At 40.6% G+C, this 22,250-nt stretch overlaps 1 protein-coding gene across 1 annotated transcript in view; it reads left to right on the top strand.

Moving 5' to 3' along the window:
* PDE7B (phosphodiesterase 7B) overlaps positions 1–21,854 on the top strand; it is a 78,020-nt gene extending 56,166 nt beyond the window's left edge. Inside the window, exons 3-12 of the mRNA XM_062488925.1 lie at positions 702–853; positions 2,094–2,157; positions 3,753–3,848; positions 5,505–5,605; positions 7,056–7,187; positions 13,824–13,915; positions 14,946–15,090; positions 17,029–17,125; positions 21,014–21,094; positions 21,637–21,854. Of these exons, the coding sequence (XP_062344909.1) occupies positions 702–853; positions 2,094–2,157; positions 3,753–3,848; positions 5,505–5,605; positions 7,056–7,187; positions 13,824–13,915; positions 14,946–15,090; positions 17,029–17,125; positions 21,014–21,094; positions 21,637–21,854 (1,178 nt within the window). The remainder of the gene's footprint in view (positions 1–701; positions 854–2,093; positions 2,158–3,752; positions 3,849–5,504; positions 5,606–7,055; positions 7,188–13,823; positions 13,916–14,945; positions 15,091–17,028; positions 17,126–21,013; positions 21,095–21,636) is intronic.
* Positions 21,855–22,250: the final 396 nt, after the last annotated feature.

The following is a 22,250-nucleotide window of genomic DNA, read 5'->3' as shown; positions in this document are numbered from 1 at the left end:
CATTGCAGAGCTAAAATATTTTCTTCATTTATAATTTGCTTTAATATGTAGAACAGACAGCTGACAATGCAATAGGACTATTAACCTATTCTTATTTGTTTCTCTCTTTTATTTCATTTTCCAAGAGTGGATCACACGTTCGTGTTTTCAAACTGTATTTCGAATTCTCTTTTAGTGTCACTTTTTTAATTTTATACCCAAGATCACCTTGTAGCTCTAGTGCTGTGCGATTTTTTGTATATTCCAGTGACACTCCTGTGAGGTAGCAAGGTAATGTTATTTTCAGGTGTATAGTTAGGGAACAGAGGCAGAGAGGGTAAGAAAGAGCAGCTTTCCTGTACCTAGCTCTGCCTAGTCATTTAGGCTTCCTCTAAATCCTACAGTTAGGAGATGTATCACCCCCTTCCCCCCAGTGACTGAGCTGGGTCACATTAAGGGCTGTGGCGGGCAGTGTACTGAATTCAGATCTTCCAAAACTTACAATAGTATTCCCTTTCCTGGAACATATTTCCTTTCTAAAATAAACAAATATATTATGCTGAAGTGATTTGAATACTACACCTTCATGTGGCTTGGCAAGAAGCATGAAATTCATGATTTTTGTATTACTATTTTAAAGTGTTTGATATTTCTCTTGCTAAACTGATAATGTCACCCATCATCTCGGGTCTCATGGTTTCTATACTGATTGCTTTTCACAGATACTACACTCTCAGGGGAAATCGGCACCAAGAAAAAAGTGAAAAGACTGTTAAGTTTTCAGAGGTATTTCCATGCATCCCGGTTACTGCGTGGAATTATACCACAAGCCTCTCTGTATCTACTGGATGAGGACTACCTTGGGCAAGCAAGGGTAAGACAGCTGTCCAGATCTCCATTTCTTTTAACAATACTACAGAATGTCAGTTTTGTTTTAGTCTTCAGATAATCAAATTCATGGCTGATCTTTCTTAAATAACCCACGTTACGTGCCTCCCCATTCCTCATTTGTGGTTGCAGCCTTGAAGGCTGGGGTCTCAAAGTAACAAGAAAGTGTTGCTTAAATCTATTCAGCATTTTCAGATTATAGCAACTGAAATTATAATATGGATTTATTAAAGAATGAAAGATTTCAGGTTAAGTACTGATTTAGGTGCAGCCCTGACACAGAATTTAGGTCATCCACTTGCAAAAGGACAGGTGTCTCTCATTTGGTATGGAAGAGCTATTAGGAAACCCACATCAGCTCTCCATAGTGGCAAAGGCTAGGAAACATGGAACATTGACTGTAAACTTCACAGTGATCGAAATATAATTATCTTATTTTTCAGCTCTTACACTTACTTTGAATGGTATTTTCCAGCAAAACTTGCACAATTTATGGCATTGGGATTATATGCCTAGGCAATTTTTATTCCCTGTTGGAGGAAGTTATATGCCAGGAGTTAGAAAGTAATTAAAAATCCAGAACTGTTCTAATGTAGACTAGAGATGGGAGAGAATGAGTATTTCATTCACACATACATCACTGTGGGTCACAGAGGTAGTCCAGCGTCAGTCTCCTGACTCAGCTGATGTAGCTGTAAAAACTCTACATTTGGTGGTAATGATGGATTCTTCTGCATGTCTGAGAGGGTTTAACAGTAGCACAGTAGTTATAAATGGTAATTTATAAAAGCTATTACAGTGTACTGCTTTGTTTAGTACAGGGTAAATCATATTTACAATGAGAGCTAAGATTTTAAAACACTGTATTAAAAACCTAAGAGAATTTGCACTGACAATTTGGGGACATGAAGAAACAATAAAGCATTTGTGCAGTAAAAGGGAATGTTTTCATAATAGTTTATATTATTCCTTGTTTTGAGTTCCATTTAGAAGGTGTTTTTAGTGTTATGTTCAAAACCTTCTGAGTTAAAAGTGCAAGTGATATTTTATGCAGTACAACTACATGAGCCTGATTTCTGATACTTCAAATACAACCTCTGTAGGTTTCTTCAAAAAACTTTAAAGCTGCAGTAACCAATCCTGTGACTGATTTATGTGGAATAATAATTAAAACCTGCTTTACAGTGTTACATACCAGTCATTGGCCTTTCCACATTGTTTTCCAGCATATGCTATCCAAAGTGGGTATGTGGGACTTTGACATTTTCTTGTTTGATCGCTTGACAAATGGTAAGTAAATATTTTATTTTACTGTCTCTCATATATAATTGTTTTAAAAATCCCTAATGAATTGTGTGCTAAATGTTTCTAGTTCAGATTACTGAAGAAAAATTGGCCACATTTAACCTCTATTAAAATCACATTCTGGAGCTTTTTCAGGCCTTTCCTGAACTACAGGGTAATGTTTAATCTAACCTCCTACATTTGTTGTTGTCACCTTTTCAAGAAGATGTTTCTGTTTCATTTACCTATGAAACTTCCAAGCTACTTTAAATATACCTGTTAGATACATTAGTCAATAAATCCAGATCTCCATAATCAGTCAATTTCTATCAGTACTAAATACATTTGAGTGAAGATGCCCTTGTTTCTGTTCAGCCGCAAAAATTAGGAAATTTATTAAGAGAGTAAAAATCCGTGAAATGTTTTCTCTAAGTACATGCCTGTAAAACCATCTCCATTCCCCATAAATATCCAGGCAAGAGGTAACTGCTGAAGAGGGTAATGATCACACCTTTCCCCTATCTGTACTGCTCAGAGAACTCAGATACCTCATTCCTCACCCCCAGTCTAATTAGGTTTGGCTGGGGCAGAAGATGTAGAAAAAGTTGGTTTGGAGGGTCATTCAGCTGAGTGACTGGCAGTGAAGAGTGAAAATTATTGCAAATTGCCTGGGAAGCAAAAGCATAGTTCTTCTGAATTATCTTTCTGTGCCCTTGCTCAGTAGTCAAGACCAAGTAAGTTTCCATGTGTTCTTCATACAGATATTTATTTTCCTTCCTGAGTTGCGTTAAATAAGAAAAGACTCCCTTCAAACTTTGTTTATGTGTAGTATGGTTTGGTTGGTTTGGGGTTTTTTCTAACTTTTAGGGTAACAGTGCCACTGAATTAAGCAGTGCAAACTTCTTAAAATACTGTGTTTATGTATAGGTGATCATGTAATACTAGCAAGGCTCAGTTTTGCCAGTGTTGCCAGTACACGATTTATAGTAGGGCCAATGTGACATTACAGTGGGACTTGAGACTGTAACTGCTGCAACACATTTTTCCTGTCTGTGTCATCGTTATGAGATGCAGTTGTAGCTGAGCTAGGTTACATGGGTTAATTACATATTTATACAGCCATATGCAAAATTAAAAAATTAATTCCAAACTCCTGATTTTTAGTGAGTAATTAATTAATTAGTACAGTATGGCAAACCAGTGTGGCAGAAAAGACACTATTTTTTCTGAAGATAGACCTGAATTACAAAGAGTGTGTTGCTCTCAGACAAGCCTGTCAAAAGATTTGGTTTTTGTTAAAACCATGTCACTTTGCCTTCTTCCAGTTAAAACCACAGTTTGCCTGCCATATTGAAACAGCAAATGTGACTTTAGGGCATCTAGACACAACAATGGGATTTCATTGGTATTCCATCAAGTCTTGATTGTATATAGGAGTAATCTGTACAAGTGATTTCTGATTATGTGAGAGTCATCTAAGATCACTTCATTCAAGATGAAGTGATAGGAGCTGCTAATAGGAAATCATCCAGACTTTTAGCCTTGCTTGGTTTGTAACTACATGTAAAAGTAATTTAAGAGTTGTTCTTTTCTGCTTTTAGGAAACAGTCTCGTGACACTGCTCTGCCACCTCTTCAATGTGCATGGACTTATTCACCATTTCCAGTTAGACATGGTTACATTACACAGGTTTTTTGGTAAGTGCATGCCTCAAAGCCATCTTTGAATGAAGTTTATAGCTTAAGTAGAGCATCAGAGAAGGCACTGGCTTGGTCTATCCATTTAAAAATTATGTCATTGGAAATATTTCAGAAAAATATGTCTATTATATATATCAGTATACAGTTTGCAGGCACTCAATACTTGGTTCAGTAGCTAGTCAGTGGAGGGATTTTAAAAGCCTTGCATTGGGCTGAAGCATCCCAGCACCACAGTCACACTGCTGATTTAAAATAAAGTATGCCATGCAGAGATGTGGCTGGCTTAGGCCCACACAGACAGACACTGCAGAACCTACGCGTGCACAGTACAATTGTGGTGCAGTGTAATTATTTTAGTGACTAAAAGACCACTGAGACCTAGGGCAGTTAAAAGCTTATGTGCAAAATTTAACAAATTATATCAAGCTGTCTACACTGAATAGTGTTGATGAAAGCCCCTGCTGCTGTTACTGCCAACAGAAATATTAGCCCCATGCTGTCAGTGAACCAAAAGAAGAAATTGGCCAAAATCATTTACTTTTTGCATCACTTTTTGAAAGCAGCTAAATGCCTGTTTTTCAGGCTATCAGGCAGAATTTCCAAAGCAGGGAAAGTCTTTTCTTTAAGACTACCTAATTGTCGCTTCTGGAAAGTGTTCCTCTGGTGCAGAGACAGACAAAATCTCCCTGCTGTTTCTAACTCCTGTGGGCAGACGTGGAGTGGACAGTTGGGTAATTAGAACTAGTGGTACTCACAGTTAAAGGGATTGCCCACGGTACCTCCAGATGCTTGTGCGGCTGGAAACAAACAGAAGGTTTGGATTTTCTTTGGCTCTCCTCGTGCTGGCAGTGAGTGCCATGGGAAATCTGTGTGTTAGCTTCCATTTGATTAATTTGATCATGTCTAGGACAGCGCTTTAGGCAAGATCACATGCAGCTTCCAGAGCTCACGTGGTGGTGTCTCAAGACCACGTAATGGTGCACACACTGCTGCAAGGAACACAGAGGTGTGAAGCACACATCTCAATCAATGATTTTCCTGTCTGAGAGAAAGCTGAGAGTTAAGAGGTTGGTGCTCCTGGTCCAACTGGACCGGTTCCTGTACTGCAAACTAAAGCAAGAGGGACTGGCATTTTAAAAAGAGCATACATGTGACTAAAATTGTCACAGGAGATTTTTTTTTATTCTTCACCTGGGGCGTGTAAGAATGTCTTTGGCTGTAGTTCATCACTCAAATACAAATGATGGCAGGACATTAGGGTCTCACTCCCTGCTGCCATAAAATAGGTGGTACTGCCTTAATGGCACACTGCTACCCTACGACAGCAGCCTAAATAATTACGCTCCGTTGTGGATAAATCTGCCTCTCTTCCTTGTTTATTTTACTCCTCAATGAGAGCCTTCACTAAGGCAAGAAAGAGGTGATTTATGCACTAGACCCGGTATATCCCCTTAGGACTCACAAATCCTTTCATGCATTTTTTTCTCTAAAGGTATCCCGATAAAAGCAGCAATTTAAATAAGCTACAGCTATTTGAAGAAACTCCTTAGGCAGCTGACTGCAAAACCTCAGATTGTATTTTAAGTCCAGTTCCGACTTGTGGCCATGGCATTCAGAGACAAAAGGATCTTTGTTTTCTGTTTTGATTCCCAGTTATGGTTCAAGAAGATTACCATAGCCAGAACCCATACCACAATGCTGTCCATGCCGCTGATGTCACACAAGCTATGCACTGCTATCTGAGGGAGCCCAAGGTAATGACAACCTTTCACACTGATGTTGCTTTCAGATGGTTCTCAGATTTTTTTTTCCCAGGATTGAACTAAAACCCTCAAGAAGTATTTCTAGACATCAGAAAGTGATGGCTTGCTGGAAAGTCAGCAACAAGTCAGGAGCAGCCTCAGGTTAAGGTTACAGATGTTTCAGTCAAGCCACGAGAGTCACTTCTCATCATGCAGGCATCGTGTCTAAGTGCTGCCATGAGCTCCCGCCCCCACGGTAGTGTGACCTAGCCACCCACTGGCCTGCAGTTCTTCTCCCATCAAACGCAACAGGAGGCAATGCTTCTGCCACCTCAGAGCATAAGCTCCCCACATCCCTATTTCAAAATGCCAAATTAGGCACAGTGCCACACCAGGAAAGGGGAAAACAGTCCCTGCAGATGTGTCTGTTAAAAGGGTGTCCTCTGCACGAGTATTTGACTGCTGCTGCAAGTTCCCACAGCATCAGTGTGGCGTTGCCTTGTGTGTTACCAGAAGGCATTTTGGTATTGCCATGCTGAGCCACAGTATAACAACATAACTAATCTCTTTTTTGGCTTGGCTCGGATGAAAGGATGTTCTGCTAGAGCTAGCAGTTTCTTACACCAGAATATAGCAAAGGTAAATGAGGACAGGAGCAGGCCCCACCTTTCCTGTATTTTCATCTCCTGCAAGATCTGCAAGTCCTTTTGTTTCCAGAAAGTGCAGAGGACAGCCAGCATCCAGAACCTGGACCATAATGCTCATCAGTTCTCACCTTCTTTCATCTCATAAACCTGTACTCTGTACAGGCTTATTGGGCTGGTAATAACTGCCTCATGATCACAAACATAAAATGCTAAGACTACCTTTTTTTGCTTCTAAATGAGCCCTTTAGCAGAAAAAATCTGGACAGGTTTTCCAACTTGAATATTTGAAGTTAGAAAGGTAAATTACGTTCTCTAATAAAATACATACACTTGAACTGAAGTAGATATTTAACAGCCAAGGCTGAAATTTCAGAAGTTGATAAACTCTGCATTTTATAACACAGTGCTGTGCTAGAAAATTAAAGCCTGATCTTTTGTTGATATTGCTAAATACTTGGAGAGGCAGAGCTCTTACAATGGATGCTAACAACCTGCCAACCTAGCTGTTTGGTTTTTAAGCTAAATGTTTGAGACTATGCTCAAGCATTTCTATTACAGCAATCCTTGTATTGTCATGAATTACAAAGAGATAAGAAATACAAACTGTAGTAAAAGATGATTATGTAGTCTAATATCTTTATAGATGTATGTTCAACATTTACCTTAAAAACATTGTTCACAAAATTTATACGTGATATTTGTGTACAAATCCCTACAAACCCAAGCAATGCCGTGATGTCAGCTGGTTTGTTTATTTACCAAAAAAGTGTTTACTGTTCATGTTCTTGTTTTGATTAATGTGTGTGATGATTCAGCTTGCCAACTTCCTCACCCCATCGGACATCATGCTCGGACTGCTCGCTGCTGCAGCTCATGATGTGGATCACCCAGGGGTCAACCAACCCTTTCTGATTAAAACTAAGCATCACCTTGCCAGCTTGTACCAGGTAAAACTGCTCACTGAGTTGCTAATGTGTAAAATGCAGTCAAGGAGAATTTAAGCAATTTGCAGTGAACTTTTAATGCCAAAATCTGGTAGCAGGAGGATGCAGATCGAGTCATCCTGCATCTGGACAATTTCAGTCAAGCATCTCACTGGGTGTCACTTCTTACAGCAAAGCTGACACAGGAAAAGAGGTGGAAATGTCAGATTTTTTTGAGGAAATTTAAGCCAGATCAGTTGCCTGGGTTGTTTCTGCTGTAGATCATCTACAGGGTGAAGAACTGTGGGTAGGAGATTTTAAATCATGACAAGAAGATCTCATGTTCTTTCAGTGATAAAGTAAGCAGCAGGTATACTCTAAATTGGTATTGCAAAGAAACTTTTGCTTTGTGTGGCTGTAGTAAAATTAAACACTTAATGAACATTGCATTAAAAAAAAAACATAACAGATGAAACCAGAGGAAAAGTTGTAGACATTTACAGTAACATTCTTCGAGATACAAAGAAAGAACTTCAAGAAAGCCACTAGGTCACACCACAGGCTGTCTAGACCAGTATCCTGTTTCTAAGAGCAGCCAGTAAAAGATCTCAGGGACAAACATAAGTCTAGGATAAGTACAGAGTTGTCCTTCAGCTAGTATATATCCTTTCAGCTCTGGCAAGCAGTACTAGAAAACTTCCTGAAACAAAAACACAGACCCTCTTGTTCAATAACTATCAATGGACCCATGCTGCTACATTTGAGGTTTTGGCCCATGGCAACCACTGTAGCTCTGTATTTTATCCAAAACTGTCCTGAGTATAATCTCCACTCATGTGTATATGTTGCTATTATATGTGCACATCTCTCTATTCTTTGCATTGTACTTACATATACAATGTGCCAGAGTGATGCAGTACATCTTAATTCTGGTTGCACTAGCCGTAATTCACAGGTAATAAATGGAGATGGTATTGATTTCTAGCTTTTAGAATCTCAGACTCATAGAATCATAAGGGTTGGAAGAGAACTTTAAGATAATCAGGTCCAACCCAACTGTTCACCCAGCACCAGATCCAGTAACAGTGACTTCACCATCTCCCTGGGCAGCCTCTTTCAGTGCCTGACCACCCTAACAGTGACAAGGTTTTTCTATTGTCTAATCTGAATCTCCCCTGTCTCAGCTTAAGGCCATTCCTTCTGGTCCTCTCACTGCAGGCACAGGAGAGACTGGCCCCCACCTCCCTGCAGCCTCCTTCCAGGTAGATGTAGGGAGTGATCAGGTCCCCCCGAGCCACCTTTTCTCCAGGCTAAGCACCCCCAGCTCCCTCAGCCACTCCTTGTACGACGTGTTCTCTGATCCTTTCATGAGCTATGGTGCCTTTCTCTGGACATGCTCTAGCACCTCAGTGTCCTTTGTAAAGTGAAGAGCCCAAGACTGAACACAGGATTTGAGGTGTGGCCTCACCAGTGGCCAGTACAGGGGGATGGTCACTGCCCTGCTCCTGCTGGCCACACTGTTCCTGGTACAGGCCAGGATGCCATTGACCTTCTTGGCCACCTGGGCACATGCTGGCTCATGTTCAGTCAGCTGTCAACCAGCACTCCCACTGGGCTGCTTTCCAGTCACTTTGGAAGAGTATATTTCAAGCTTTTGTGGAGGTTATCAGAAACAGAATATCCCATGTTAAAAATTAATATACCTGAAGGAGACTCACTAATAGCTACAAACACATACTTAGAAAATTGAGAGATTGCTTTGATGTGCTTACTACTTGGTAAGAGTCTCTCTTTTTCTACCCTACACAAGCAAGTTTGGGTTTTCCTATAAGAAGTGGATTGTGTATTGGTGCAACTGTTCTGCCCTCAGACATGGGAATGGGCTGGACTATGGGAGCCTCAGCCAAGGCACAGTGATGCTCAAACACTGAAGACTTTATGACTGGCTTCATCATAAGCTGATGCAGCTTATTATGTCATACCCATGTTTCTGGTCCTAGTCTTTTCTAAATGTCAGGGCTGCTGAGTGAGGAGGGAAAAAAGCCAGGGGCCTAAGCTGGGGTACTTTGGGAATGGTAAGGGTGCTTTGAAGAGGAGTGAGTAGAGCCATTCCACAAAACCCCTCATCTTTTGGAAAGGTACTAACAACTCCTTCTCAAATTAATAGTGGCAAACAGTACTTTATAATTAGGTTGAAAAATCAGGCTAATCTGAAAGACATACAGCTAAAATATTAGTATCTTGGAGAAATGGTTTCTGCTCAGTTATTTGGGTTGGACTATACATACAAATGTTGGTTAGAAAAGGCAGTGACATAGCAGAAAATGCAATCTTTCAACAGCAAATGAGATCTGAAGTACCCTACTTAAGGACATTCACTGGCAAGTTTGAATTATTTTAACTGAAAATGATCCCACATTGTTTCCAAAGATTTTAGTAGTATACAGTATATGGGTGCCAATAAAAATAACTCCTGGAAAGAAGTTTTGCTGAATGTTGTAATAAATCAGCCGAGACTCCATTTTCTTCATGCAGGAAAAGTTCATTCTTTATTTCATACAGTTTGTACAGACCTTGTGTGCAACTCTGATTGGTTAATAGTTTTTTTGCCACTTAATCCATTGGTAAAAGGTATTTTATTTGTCTGTCAGATTTCGCTATTCTTGGTTAGTTTACATATTTTGTTCACTGATTCCCATGAGACAGATTTCTTGTTTATTGGAGGTGCAAATGGTTCTCTTACCAGAACAGCTTGTTGTGTTAATTGTTTTCATGCTTAAGATTGTTTTCACATGGGAACTTGCAAGTCACTTAGCTGCACATAGAAGTGACAAACTAGCTATCAATTTAGCAGAGAGCAAGGCCTGATTTTATGAGGCCCTTCTTTTATAATTTATCTACCTGACTGCAACTGCTGAAAACATTTTTAGTAAAAAATTTAGATTTAGTGTATAGTCTTTAAAACATGTACTTTAAAATGTGCTTGAAACTGAAAGAAATTTCATAGGTTTTTGGTTTTTTAAGTAGAAGAGCCACAGAACTGCTGGGATTAATCAGAAAAAGGATCAAATGAAAATAAGTTTTAACAGAGCTGGCAGTCATCTGTCTTTGAAACAGTGGACTTATCCACTGTCTCAAATGCCACTGTATGGCATTTCTATGCTTTTAAATGTCTCTTGACATTTAAATTAGAACCTTACATTTACATTTGGAAGAAAATGTTTTGCAAAATGAGATAGGTCAGTTTTTGACAAAGATGTAAAGTGTTTGACAGCTTCTGAAGTTCATATGTGAGAAGAGTCGTATTTCAGGAAGACATCCAAGGACTAAAGAGCTTTCAATATTTATTTTCAAACTAAATCCATATTTTAAGATACAAGACACTTTGCTTTGTAATCTGTAGGGTAATTTCCATGAGAGTCTATTGTGTGTGATTGCATGCATCATAAATTTCTACAAAAATAAAAGCAGTTCACTGAAATCTCCAGCTTTATAAGGACAGTTGAGAGCACAGAAAGGGACTCTAGTGGTCTGGAGGTCACTTAATTTTCCTGTGAGGAGCACAACAGCATTCCTTGTAATGCAAGGCAGACTTTACATCTAACTTGCATTGTCTGGCTTTTAAATGAAGGGTACAAGTTTTGAAGTGTGGATAGATCACATACAACATCTATAATACAAAACAGGTTTCAGAAAACTATGAAAGGATACTTTACAACTTTAATATATGTGTAGGTAAGCTGGAAATAAGAAGGTACATATTGGGCATCAGTCAAAACAGTTCTCCTTTGCAGTCTTCCTTAAAAGCAATGTTTCTAATTATAAGTGTCATTTTTGATTATTTCACATTATGCAATTAAACCAACTGCTCAATGAGTAAGGATAGATTGAAGGGATTGAAAGAAATTCTGAACCCCTTTTACTTTGAATTAAAACTGAAGGTTGCTCTGTACCTAGTTAGTAACTCTTCAAGTTACTGCTCTTTTTCAAATGTGTCTGTCAAATGCAGTGGTTCAAATAGCTTAGACTAAGTAATAGATTGGAAATACTGTAGTAGCTTAAGTAAAATAAACAGTCATAGTCCTGAAGTCTGTTGTAGCAATCTACTGGGTTCGGGCTGTAAATGTGACAGAAGCTTCCTACAGTGCAGCCTTTAAAGCAAAGCTGCACTACTCATGTTTTTTTTAAAAAACTAAAACGCCATGTGAAGCAGAGCTGAGAGCCCCAGTCTGCAAGCCAGCACAGAGACTTTCCCTGCATGGGTTGTCTCCCCCCAGCCCGGGTAATCAGATAGCTCATGACAATTAGTCTTAATAAAGCAGTAGTGTGCTCCTAGGTGGAGTAACTGACTCTACTAATTGCTGGCAGCCGCTTCAGGGATTCTGGCTCCTTACATTTAAGAGGAGAATCATATGACTTCATGTTCAGTTGCTGCTTGTTAACATGACCTTTTCTTTTCTCTCCTCCCTGTAGTTTCAGTGTGGGAAATGAATCAGTGCATCAGTGTCAGTTTAAGGTTCCCCTTATAGCAGCAGGTGAAGATCAGAAACTCAGAGAAGTAGAAATACTCTGAGATGACTACCTGAGTTTCCTTTTTTCTATGAGTACCTACTAACTGGATGCAGGAAAGGTTTCAGATGCCTCAGGCCTGTTCTGGCCTTCAGTATGGCCAAGGAACAACTGCATCCGTGGAGTGCAATTCCCTGTTTGAGGTAGGTGCTGCTGAAGCAGCTCCTCACAGCAAGTAAGGGATGGATGCCATGCTGGAAGAGATGTGGGGACACAGGGTTCTCCAAGGGGGATCTCCCTGGTTGCATTGTTTCAAGGATGCAGTCAGACCAGGGTCACGGGAAACTCTGCACACAGGCGCTGTCTTAAATAAGTTTAAGCCTTCCCAAAAGCCAAAGGTGACAGTCAGGTAGAGTTTGTCCAGTTTAGTAAGAAGATGGCAGCCTGTGGCCTTGGTCCTCTTAGGACCAGTATTTGGCTCTGTGACTGGATAGGTGAGAAAAGCAAAAAAAAATTGTTATTGTTATTATGTCCTATTACATTATCTTATTTTTCTTGGTCAGAGTGTAGGGTTGCAAAAGTGCATCCTGATGTATTTAGGCAAAAGGAGAAAAGGGATATTTAAGTTGGCAAATGAACAGAATTGCTGTCAAAAGTAATTTCTATATTGTACAATTGATGTTGAGATCTGAATCCATCATCTCTTCCTAAGAAAAGGAATTGGTTTTTGCATTATTTTAAGGTTTTGGAGTTGTTTTTACTTTGTTTTTTTACTTTTACTTTGGTTTACTTTACTTTTTATTCTGGTGGGTTTTTTTCCCCCCAGAATCTGTGATTTCTGTAAGGGAAACAAGCAGACAAAACCAGAGAAATACTAAAGCAACACTGTTTGTGTGACTCCAGAAGCAGAAAAAGCAGTGCAGAAATTACTGTGATAGGAAGTCAATGCAATTGGTACTGTCACTTTTGGATCTTGGTTACTGGCAATGTTTAGTGTTTCAATAGTTACTAGATATGATAGGGCTACAGAAGAAGGTGGGGAAGACTTAGGGACAAAATATTACTCAGTCACTCTTGGAGAAGTGGAAGCCATGCATCATGTCCCACGGGAAAGGCAGTACTATGACAGCAGTACCACAGAGCTGTGGGACTATGTGTGAGGGAGCTAGAGATCGACAGTGGCTGGAGAGAGGGATTCTGACTCCACTTTCCCAGCTGGCAGTGACAAGGTGGGAATATTGTTCTGCTGCCTGCTCAAAAGCTTTGGTTGTGTTCTGTTTTGTTTTGTTTTTCTTACCCAGTGCTCATCTACTTCAAAAGCTATGAACTGCCCAGAATAGGGAACAGATGATAGAGGTTTCTGAACAAGTGACATTTCTGAGGCATTTGGTGTTAGAAAGTACTCTGTGAACTAAACAATTGATGATGGGAAAATGCATTGTGCGTTAAGATAGTAATTTCAAGTCATCAGACATAAGATACCAAATTTGTTGTAATTTACTGACAACCTAGAAAGCTGGGTTTTGGCTCCCTAGCAGTTTTTTTCTGACCTAACTTTGGTTCCACTTAGTTGAAAGCAAGGGAACAAAGAGGAGTCAGAATTTGTTGCAGACGAAGTTGCTGAAGCCTGCAAATGCTCAGCAGTACTGCTATTCCTCTTGCTTTCACTGAACAGCTGCAGGCAGCTTCTAGTTCCCTGACTCAAAGGGAAATTTGGCAGTTGAGTTTTCTTTTTCTTGTCTGCTCTGCATTCAAACTCTAAAGGTTGAAAAGTCAACCTGGAATCAATAGGAGGCAAAAATACAATTTTGCACTGCTGCTTTAATTTGTTCGTTAATAAATCTGTTAGAATGCAAGCTACCTCCCACTCAGATGAGATTAGCTCCTCTGTTCACAGCAGGACTCCAAAACTGCAGAACAACAGACCTCCAGGGCTGACCTTGGCTAAGAAACCCAGAAGCACAGGGTCCTTAACTGCAGAAATCTCGACCAATTACTCTAATCCAACTGTGGCTGAAAAGCACACATTTTAGGCTCATGTGACATCATGTCCAACCAGCTCTGGGTGTCATGTGATATGGCAAATCCATGTGTACCTGTACCATGGATACCATCCTAATCCTTGCATTTATTTGTGTTATTCCTCCCCAGAACGTTTCTGTGCTGGAGAACCACCACTGGCGCTCTACCATAGGCATGCTTCGAGAGTCACGTCTGCTCGCCCACCTGCCCAAGGAGGTCACGTAAGTGTCCACCAGAATCACTGAAACTCAGCCACGGCCTCCTACTCCCTTCTTGCCATACTGGCAAAGTGGCCCTGGCTTCAGAATAGGCTGAACTTCCTGCCCCTTCTTGGTGCCACTGTGAAATAATGAGACAAAGTTACACAGCAGAAGTATTTTTTAAAACCTACCCACTTCTGCAGCACAGGAATGGCCACTCTCAGCACCAGGAACACAGGGAGTCCCAGCAAGAGTGGACTGGTTCAGATGGATTGTTGGCATTTTTCATTTTACATAGCACCAACTGAATATGGAAGGATTCAGTGATTAAAAACAGGAAATTGAAGGAGTTGGTCAAGGAGCATCAAGACTTCTCCAACTTCCACACCTCACTGAAGGAATGTGCTTCCGTCTTTATGGTTAAAGCAAAAAAATAACAGCCACCTGAGCACATTGGCCAAGTTGCTGCTAGCTTTTTACTTGTGTTAGTCCCACCAAGGATGGGAGATTGAGACAGTGAACAGACTGCAGTATTAAATTTTAAATCACAGGTGACCAAGAATATAAACAAGTTACCTGGAAGCAGTAAGTGCCATGTTCCTCCAGAAATTCTTTGCATCAGACCTACACCTTTAAAGGACTTCAGTCTAGACCTTCACAACTTTGACTGCAACTTCAAAGTTGCAGTATTCACCACTCAGCTCTGAGCAGCTGAAGTAAGACATGAGCATTTTTCTTAATGTAACATGCTGTTGTTTCAGGGTGGGTTTTGGTGGTTTTTTTTGTACTTTCCTAGCACTTTTCAGAAGCTTTCAGAACAACGTGTGCCAACAAGTATTTTTCTTCTACATTATCTATTCTTCTTGAACACATTTGGGCAGGTAGAACAGTTGTACCCCACAAACCCCAGCAGACTGGCCAAACAGATCAGATTGGGTCCATAAAGAAAGAGGGAGCTTTATGCCAGCTCCAGTGATCCACAGCAGGTTGGTTTGAGCTCTCAATGTTGAATGGTTCCACGATTAAAGGGGCTTATTTACCTTCATTGCAGACAGGACATTGAGCAGCAGTTGGGCTCCCTGATCTTGGCAACAGACATCAACAGGCAGAATGAGTTTTTGATCCGTCTGAAATCTCACCTTGACAATCAGGATTTGAGGCTGGAGGATGCACAAGATAGACATTTTATGCTTCAGGTAACTTGAATTATTTTTTTTTAAATTGCTGTTATTAATTTTTCAAGTCACAGTATTTCCTAGTATGTATTAAGAGTAGTATATTATAGCGTGTCTGGACATCAGCCTCTCCTTACCTATTACCATAAACACTTCCCTTCTGCCATCTTCTGGCACATCAGGTAAGCATAAGGTGCCTCCAGTATTTCCTTATGCAATTTCTTTGAGTTAAGAAGCTGTGAATGCAACAGATACAGGAGAGTGTCAAATGCTAAGGAATGAAGATAAGCTTGTTATTATTTTATTTCCAGAACACTGCTTCTCTTGCCAGGTAATACTTCACTTGTAGTGTCTCTCTCTCTTCTGGCAAATGTCACTCCACTGGTGTTATTTTCTAGCACCGTGCAGGAGAGCCCCCTTGTTGGTGTTCTTTCCAGGACAGGCTGACATCAGGTCTCCAAGTCCTGTTCCTGTGATGGATGCTCAGAAACTGCCTCTGCAGAGAGAGCTGTTGCCATGGCAGCAGATGCTTCTCTAGTGCATCTGCCCAGCTAATGAAAAACACATGCTTTATTCAAAAATCAAATAGGTTCATGCTGGTTCTTCCAGCTAAGCAGCAGTCATTAGCAGACTCTCCAGGATAAACCTCTACTTTTTAAAGCATTATTGTGATTAACATAGCTACATATACTTGTTTATTTGGAGAAATTACATTAATTTCTTTCCTCAAGACATAAAGAAGTTGAAGTGATCTTTTTCATTTATAAAACAAACCCCTACATATTTTCCTTCCTTCAAAGTCATGGAAAAGGTGGCAGCTGGAAGGAAAAAAGTTCTGATCTGTTAATTCTTCCCCCTCCAGCAGCGTGGGAAATGTAGTAGCTTCTCACCTGTCCTGTCTCAAACACAGTCTTCTGTCAGATTCCTGCACAGACTCTGCAGGGCAGGGTGACAGGTTGACCGTGTTTCTTGATGAGGCAAGAAAGTTGTGCTAATGCCAAAAGTAGAGGAATTGCAGCTATCAGCTGCGGGGGAAAAAAAAAAAAAGTTTATTATGCACTAGGAACAAGGGAACAGACAGTAAGATTTCTTGATTGATTGGAGTAAGCTAAAGAAAGCTTGTAAGGTCCTTGCAGTAGACAATAACATTAAGGCTAATCAGCTTAATTCAAAGAGAAAAATGACTTGGAAATTTCCCTCTGCTGGTTCACACATCTGAACTCTTACAGGAAATACGTTTTTGTCCCAGGTGCCAGAATGACTTCTGACTGCTCTCAGACTGAATGACTGTGTTCAGTCTGAAGGCACATGATACTTTGTTCCCAAGGCAGTAAGAGAGGTGGACTATTGCATGGTTTACTTTGCTGAAGTAGTTACTCCGTTTTAAAAACCTTTTCCCCTGTATCCATTCTCCTACAAAGCACTTAAAAGTACTAGTTAAGGAAGTGAAACCGGGCCAGGGGCAGTGTAGAGAGCCCTGTGCTTAGGTTTGCAAACAAAATATGCAGACATTAAGACGAAGTATATTTGAAGTGAGATGCAAGGTCACTCACTGAGACCGCAGAGAAATCATGCCCAAATACACCAGCTTGGCTCTTCCCTTCCTTGTCATCAGCCATGGATATTGAGCCAAGCAGTCAGCAGGAACCAGCCTGAGGCTTTTGTTGGCTTATTCCTTGCAAGGAATATCCAAAACACTTTGCAGCCTTGGAATGTGGCCCTGCTCTTGTTCTCACTACGGTAAAGTGGAGGGCTGAATGAAAGTTTTGTTTGCAGCTTAAATAAATGCTCTTTCCTCAAGGGGCACATTTGGGTGAGACTGAGTCTCTCTGGAAGGTAATCTTAACCCTTCCCAACATCGCTGGTGGGGCCTGGGAGTTCCATGACTGCAGATTTACTGCTGGAGCACTGCTAAACAGTAACTTCTTTTCTCACTACTACTTTTCTTCTTGCTTTCAGATTGCACTCAAGTGTGCTGACATTTGCAACCCTTGCCGGGTCTGGGATCTGAGCAAACAGTGGAGTGAACGGGTCTGCGAAGAGTTTTACCGGCAAGGTCAGCCCCTCAACTCACAGCAGTGCCCTTTCACTTCTGCTTTCCATGGTCTCTGTGTGATGAGTCAGAGGTAGCACTGAAATGTCCTTTGAGAATGAGCTGTTCAGAGTTGTGCTGCCTCACTGGAAAAGTGGGAAGGGGTAGAAGAGCAGTGTTTCTCTGCTCCTTTACCAGCATCAGGCAGGAAGGGAGGGTTTTGCTGTGCCTCAGCACTTGAATTCAGCTGAAAAGCCCACAGCTGGGCTCTTCTCTGAGGCACCCCAGTCACCATAAGCATTTCTGAGCTGGAATGGTGCCAGCGCCACACTGCTCCAAAATCCTAGCACTGTGTTTTGTCTTGCTTTTCATGCTCTCACTACAACTCCGATGGAAGCCTTACCCTCACTGTTTTCCAAATATGACATATTCTTCTGCCTGCAAATGCAGAGAAAGGGTTCAAACACACTTCCCAGCATGCTGTTGAAAGGGCCAAAGCAGGCAAGCCAAACCTCAGCTAGAACCTACTGCAAATGTTTTCAGACCCCTGCAGAGAGCACAGTCAAGCAGGGGTTTTTTTGTTTTTTTTTTTTTTTGAAACACAGTAATTACACCATTTGGCTCTATCTGCTTAGGCAAGGTCGTGCTGTGCTACAATACAGGGTGGCCGTTGAGTTTAATCACTGATAAATTCTTTGTTCAGAGCATCCTGAGAGTTGAAGGAAAATGGAAGAGCACACAATGAAGTTCTTAGTTCATTTAGCATGCTACACTACAGAATTAAGTCACATCTGAGAAGGTACCTGGTACAGTTAGTTTGCAACAAGGACAAACAGGTCAGCAAGTTAAATTTCAGCCAGTGTCAGTTTAGGCTGGTGAAATATCTTTCACTTTGATGCCTTTGAAGCAACATAAGCAACTTGCCCAATGCAGGTTTAGTTAGTCAGATGTGTAGTGAAGGTATAGTCAGTATGCAGCTCATGAGGTGCAGAACCTCACCTTTAGTGTACTGGGGAACCATGCTGAGAAAGATAGCTCAACTATTATGAATGTAAGCTTTTTCCACTGCCCTCAAAATCTGTTAGTCAACATCTAAAACAGATCTCTCACAGGGGATACCTGAGTACTTGAGATCATATATATGAAGCATCACAGGGAGAAAAGGAGCATTTTATGTGGGACAGTTATACAGAAACTGTGGTCTGACTATCACTAGTGGCTGTATAAATCCTGTTCAGTGGTACACCACCTCCAGTATGAAATAGCATGCATTTAGATACCATTATCACTTTAAAGTGTTTTTTTAGACCTCTCTATCCCCTTACACTTAATGATGGGGCTTGAACATATTTTTTGGCACTAAATTTAACGTTTGGAAACCATAAGGTCTCATGTTCTTACTTTTAACTATAGATGAGAGATATCACAATTAGTGCTTTGTTTATTCTTCCTTCTGGAACAGATACAAAGTTTTAACGTTATTTTATAGAACATTTTTAAGGCCATTTTAATACAGACTCAGATCTTCCAGTGTTCTAGTGCATCTACACTACATGTTAGTAAATAAAATATACAATCCGGTTACATTTCAGGGAGCATCTGACGCCTGCAGAAGCTCCTAAGAAGCTCCTAACAAAAACCTTTCCTAGAAAAATACTTTGTTTTCAGGTCTTTTAAAAGTCAACTCAGCTAGGAATAGGGTACGTAATAAAACTTGATTTGTATATATGAAACTGGAAGTAGTAAGAAAAAATCTTTTAAGAAAATGGCTAATGTTGAAGCAACATTAATGGTCAGTTTCCCTGATAAGGTTTTTAAATTGCTTGGAAGATTTTCCCTAGCATGAAAGTTCTCAGGAACTAATTAATGCAGTTTCTTTTATAGTAACTTGAAACACAAAAAAAACCAAAACACTGTCACTTTAAATTCTTACCATGCAAATGCAAATCTTATTTTTGTCAACTAAGTCACTTCTGAAAGACAAGAAGTGGATATACTTTGAGCCAGACAGGTCAGTCATTTTCTACCCAGAATACCTACAGAGGGGATATCACTGGAGTTACAAACTTTCTTTTAGTCAAAAATTTTTGGAGGTGTAGAGAAGAGACAGATTGCACATTTGGAAACATGAGAAACTGTTATTGTGTCTCACTTTTGCTAAATTGTTCCTTTTGATTGTTCATGAAGCTAAAAATGTTTTCCTTACACTTCCTAAGTACTCAATTATGACTGAAAATACTCTGCTCACATTTAAGAAGTGATTGCATGCTGCAGAGGGAAGAAAGGCAAGGCTTAGAAATGCACACAGTGTTTTATATGGGGCTATAGAACCTGAGTAGCACAATAGCAAAAACTGTTGCTGGGGAGAAAAGAGCTTGTAAACAAAAACAGTGGATATAAAGCAAAATGTTTATTTATGGATTGAATACAGTGTTCTATCTAAACTAGCAGGTCTGTCTTTCTTACAGGAAAGTTTCTTCTAACTAGCCTTCACTACATCCTTACTAGTAAATCAGATGAACAAAATATTACTGTCTGAGAAGTAGCACATCATAGCTTGCACGCAGTTAACTCTCACATCCCTTTCATACTGTAGACAGGAAAGGTCCTGTACCTCATGCAGTAACCAGGATTGTACACTAGCAGGGAAGGCTAACAACCACAAAGGATGGACGTGTTGCACACACAGAGAGTGTTTTAAGAAAAACCCTGCATCCAAAACTTAACTCAGAGCAATCTTGCATGAAATAATTACAGGCACTCTCCAGCAGAAAAAGTGACTGTTGTCTTGAATGGCAATGAGCAAATTATACCCTTTAAGATGTTTTTCTGCTGAATTCTTAAATCCAGCATGATTATTGCTATTGATGACCTTCAACTCCATAAAAAACAACTCCTGCCATCACTATGTACAGAAGCCTGTCCTGTGTTGCCATTTCTGCAGGAATAATTTCTATTGACTGTTTATAAGCATCTTCTCAATGTCTAACCTGGTCAGTTTTGCATCAGGAGCAATCTGAGGTGGTATCTGAAGTGAGCAGATGCCCCAGCCAGGTTTTTCTTCTAACAATTTGAAACAGTCCCCAGGGCTGGTCACAGCAGGAGCTGCCTGCAGGAATCTTCAGGGCAGTCCCAGATTTGGAACTGGAGACCTCCTGGTCCAATTAGTCAAATACTCTGCTATGAAGGTGACTACGAGTTCAGCCAACTACTTTGTTGTCTCAAGTCAGTCCTGTGCAAATGCCTCTCTGGGGACTTCCTGGACGACCCAGAAAATATGCTCAGTGCAGCAGCAAGGGCTGATACTGAGTTACTGCACAGTAGTAAGACAGACTTTTAATTTTATCCTTTTTCAATATTTATAACTTTTGCTCCACGGCTCTTGACGCTTGAAACATTGCTGGAATCCATGCTTTGGCCCCTATTAGTTTGTTAGCGCAGCCACAGCTGTGGGCTGCCAGGCTCCAACACTTCCCTTTACAAGCCACTTTCACAAGAATGCACTAGCAATTTCCACTACAGTACTACTGGAGATGCATTTCTTCTAAAATTGATAATACTGCAGTTTTCTGGTAGGAAGAGATTTGAACAATGAGTAAATTAACTAGAATGTCCTAAAAATCTTTCATGTGAGAGAGTCTATTTTAAAAATTAAGGTCCTCAGGAAAACTTACATGCTCAGATTTAATGTTCATCTAAAAGTCTTCTTTGGTTAATTTTTCTTTGTATGGATAATTGGTTTCTCTAATACCTAAAAAGTCCAGAAAATAAAGGTATTTAGATATTTACCATGGTCATCATTGGTAGAAGATTCCAACTCCTCACACAGTTTACAGATACTGTTAAGAGGGTGGCACAAGTATGGACAAGAGATAAAAGTGGCAGAAATTTTTTTTTTTCCTGTTTTTGCAGGTGATCTGGAACAAAAGTTTGAACTGGAAATAAGCCCCCTTTGTAATCAACAGAAGGATACAGTACCAAGCATCCAGATTGGTAAATATTAGTTTCATTCTCCTCATGTTTACTTCACTATGGCAGAAGCTCTAAGAGAAATTTTTATCCACCATGTGCCCCACCCTGATCCAGTTGTTTTAACCATAAGAGCTGCAGATACCATAAGAGTTAAAATTATGTTCTAAATTAAAATGTTTGAAAAGAAACCTATTTAAGCCAATGTTCAACAGAAAGACAAAGGAGTCTTTGCACAGGGGGAAAATACCCACGGGAATAAAACTGCAGCCATGTTAAACACTGGTTACTTTCTTGTCTAAAATCTCCTCAAAGGGTTGCTGGCTGTCACAGAGTTTCCTGTGATGCAGGCAGATAAAGCCATATCATGTCATGTATGCCTGTCATTTACAGCCTGTAAAGCTGTGCATTTCAAAAGGCATTGATGTCTATTTGAGAGTTTGTTTTTATTTCTCATCAGGGCTTTTCCCACTTACCTTGCTCTGTGCTTTGGAGGCACTCAGCAGGGCAGTGCACTTGTGGAATTAACTCGTTGTTCACCAGCTGTCCCTTGTGTGTTTCTCCAGGGTTCATGACATACATCGTTGAGCCACTCTTTGAGAGGTGGGCCCAGTTTACCGGCAACACTCCCCTATCTGAAAATATGCTAAACCATCTCAGGAGGAACAAGGCCAAGTGGAGAAGTTTGCTCCACAAGCAACACAGCAGTAGTAGGAGCAACGACCACTCAGGCCAAGTGACTGGCAGCCAGGAACAGACTTTAAATGAAGAAGAGACTCCTTAGAGGGAGCTTTGCACTTTTCCTTCTAGCACTGCTATCTCTGTCTTGGTCACAGCAGCAAACAAGGTCCCAGGGAGCAGGAGCCTGTTGTCAACACCATGCAAAGGCAAAAAATGGCAAAGCTCTAAGGGTCCTCACGAACATGCCCATGGTTCTGCTGGGTTTCTTTCTGATCTTCATGTTCCTCTCCCCTCTCTCCGTTCTGTGCATGCCTGATGCCATTAGTCACTCCTGATCCTGAACTGCCCCAATGCGGAGTCCCAGCCAGCAGCAGGGAAGCCAGGCCAGTTCCGACTGCTGTGAAGCAGGGAGGATTGCTGAGAGAACAGGGGGCACAGAGAGGCACTCTTGGTGATCTTTTCATTTACCACAAGTCGTATTGTGACATATGTATCTAGG

This window comes from Cinclus cinclus, chromosome 3, assembly GCF_963662255.1.
Source record: "Cinclus cinclus chromosome 3, bCinCin1.1, whole genome shotgun sequence".
NCBI lineage: Eukaryota > Metazoa > Chordata > Aves > Passeriformes > Cinclidae > Cinclus > Cinclus cinclus.
The sequence above is the reverse complement of the archived record's forward strand: the minus strand, read 5'-3'. Positions and strand labels throughout refer to the sequence as shown.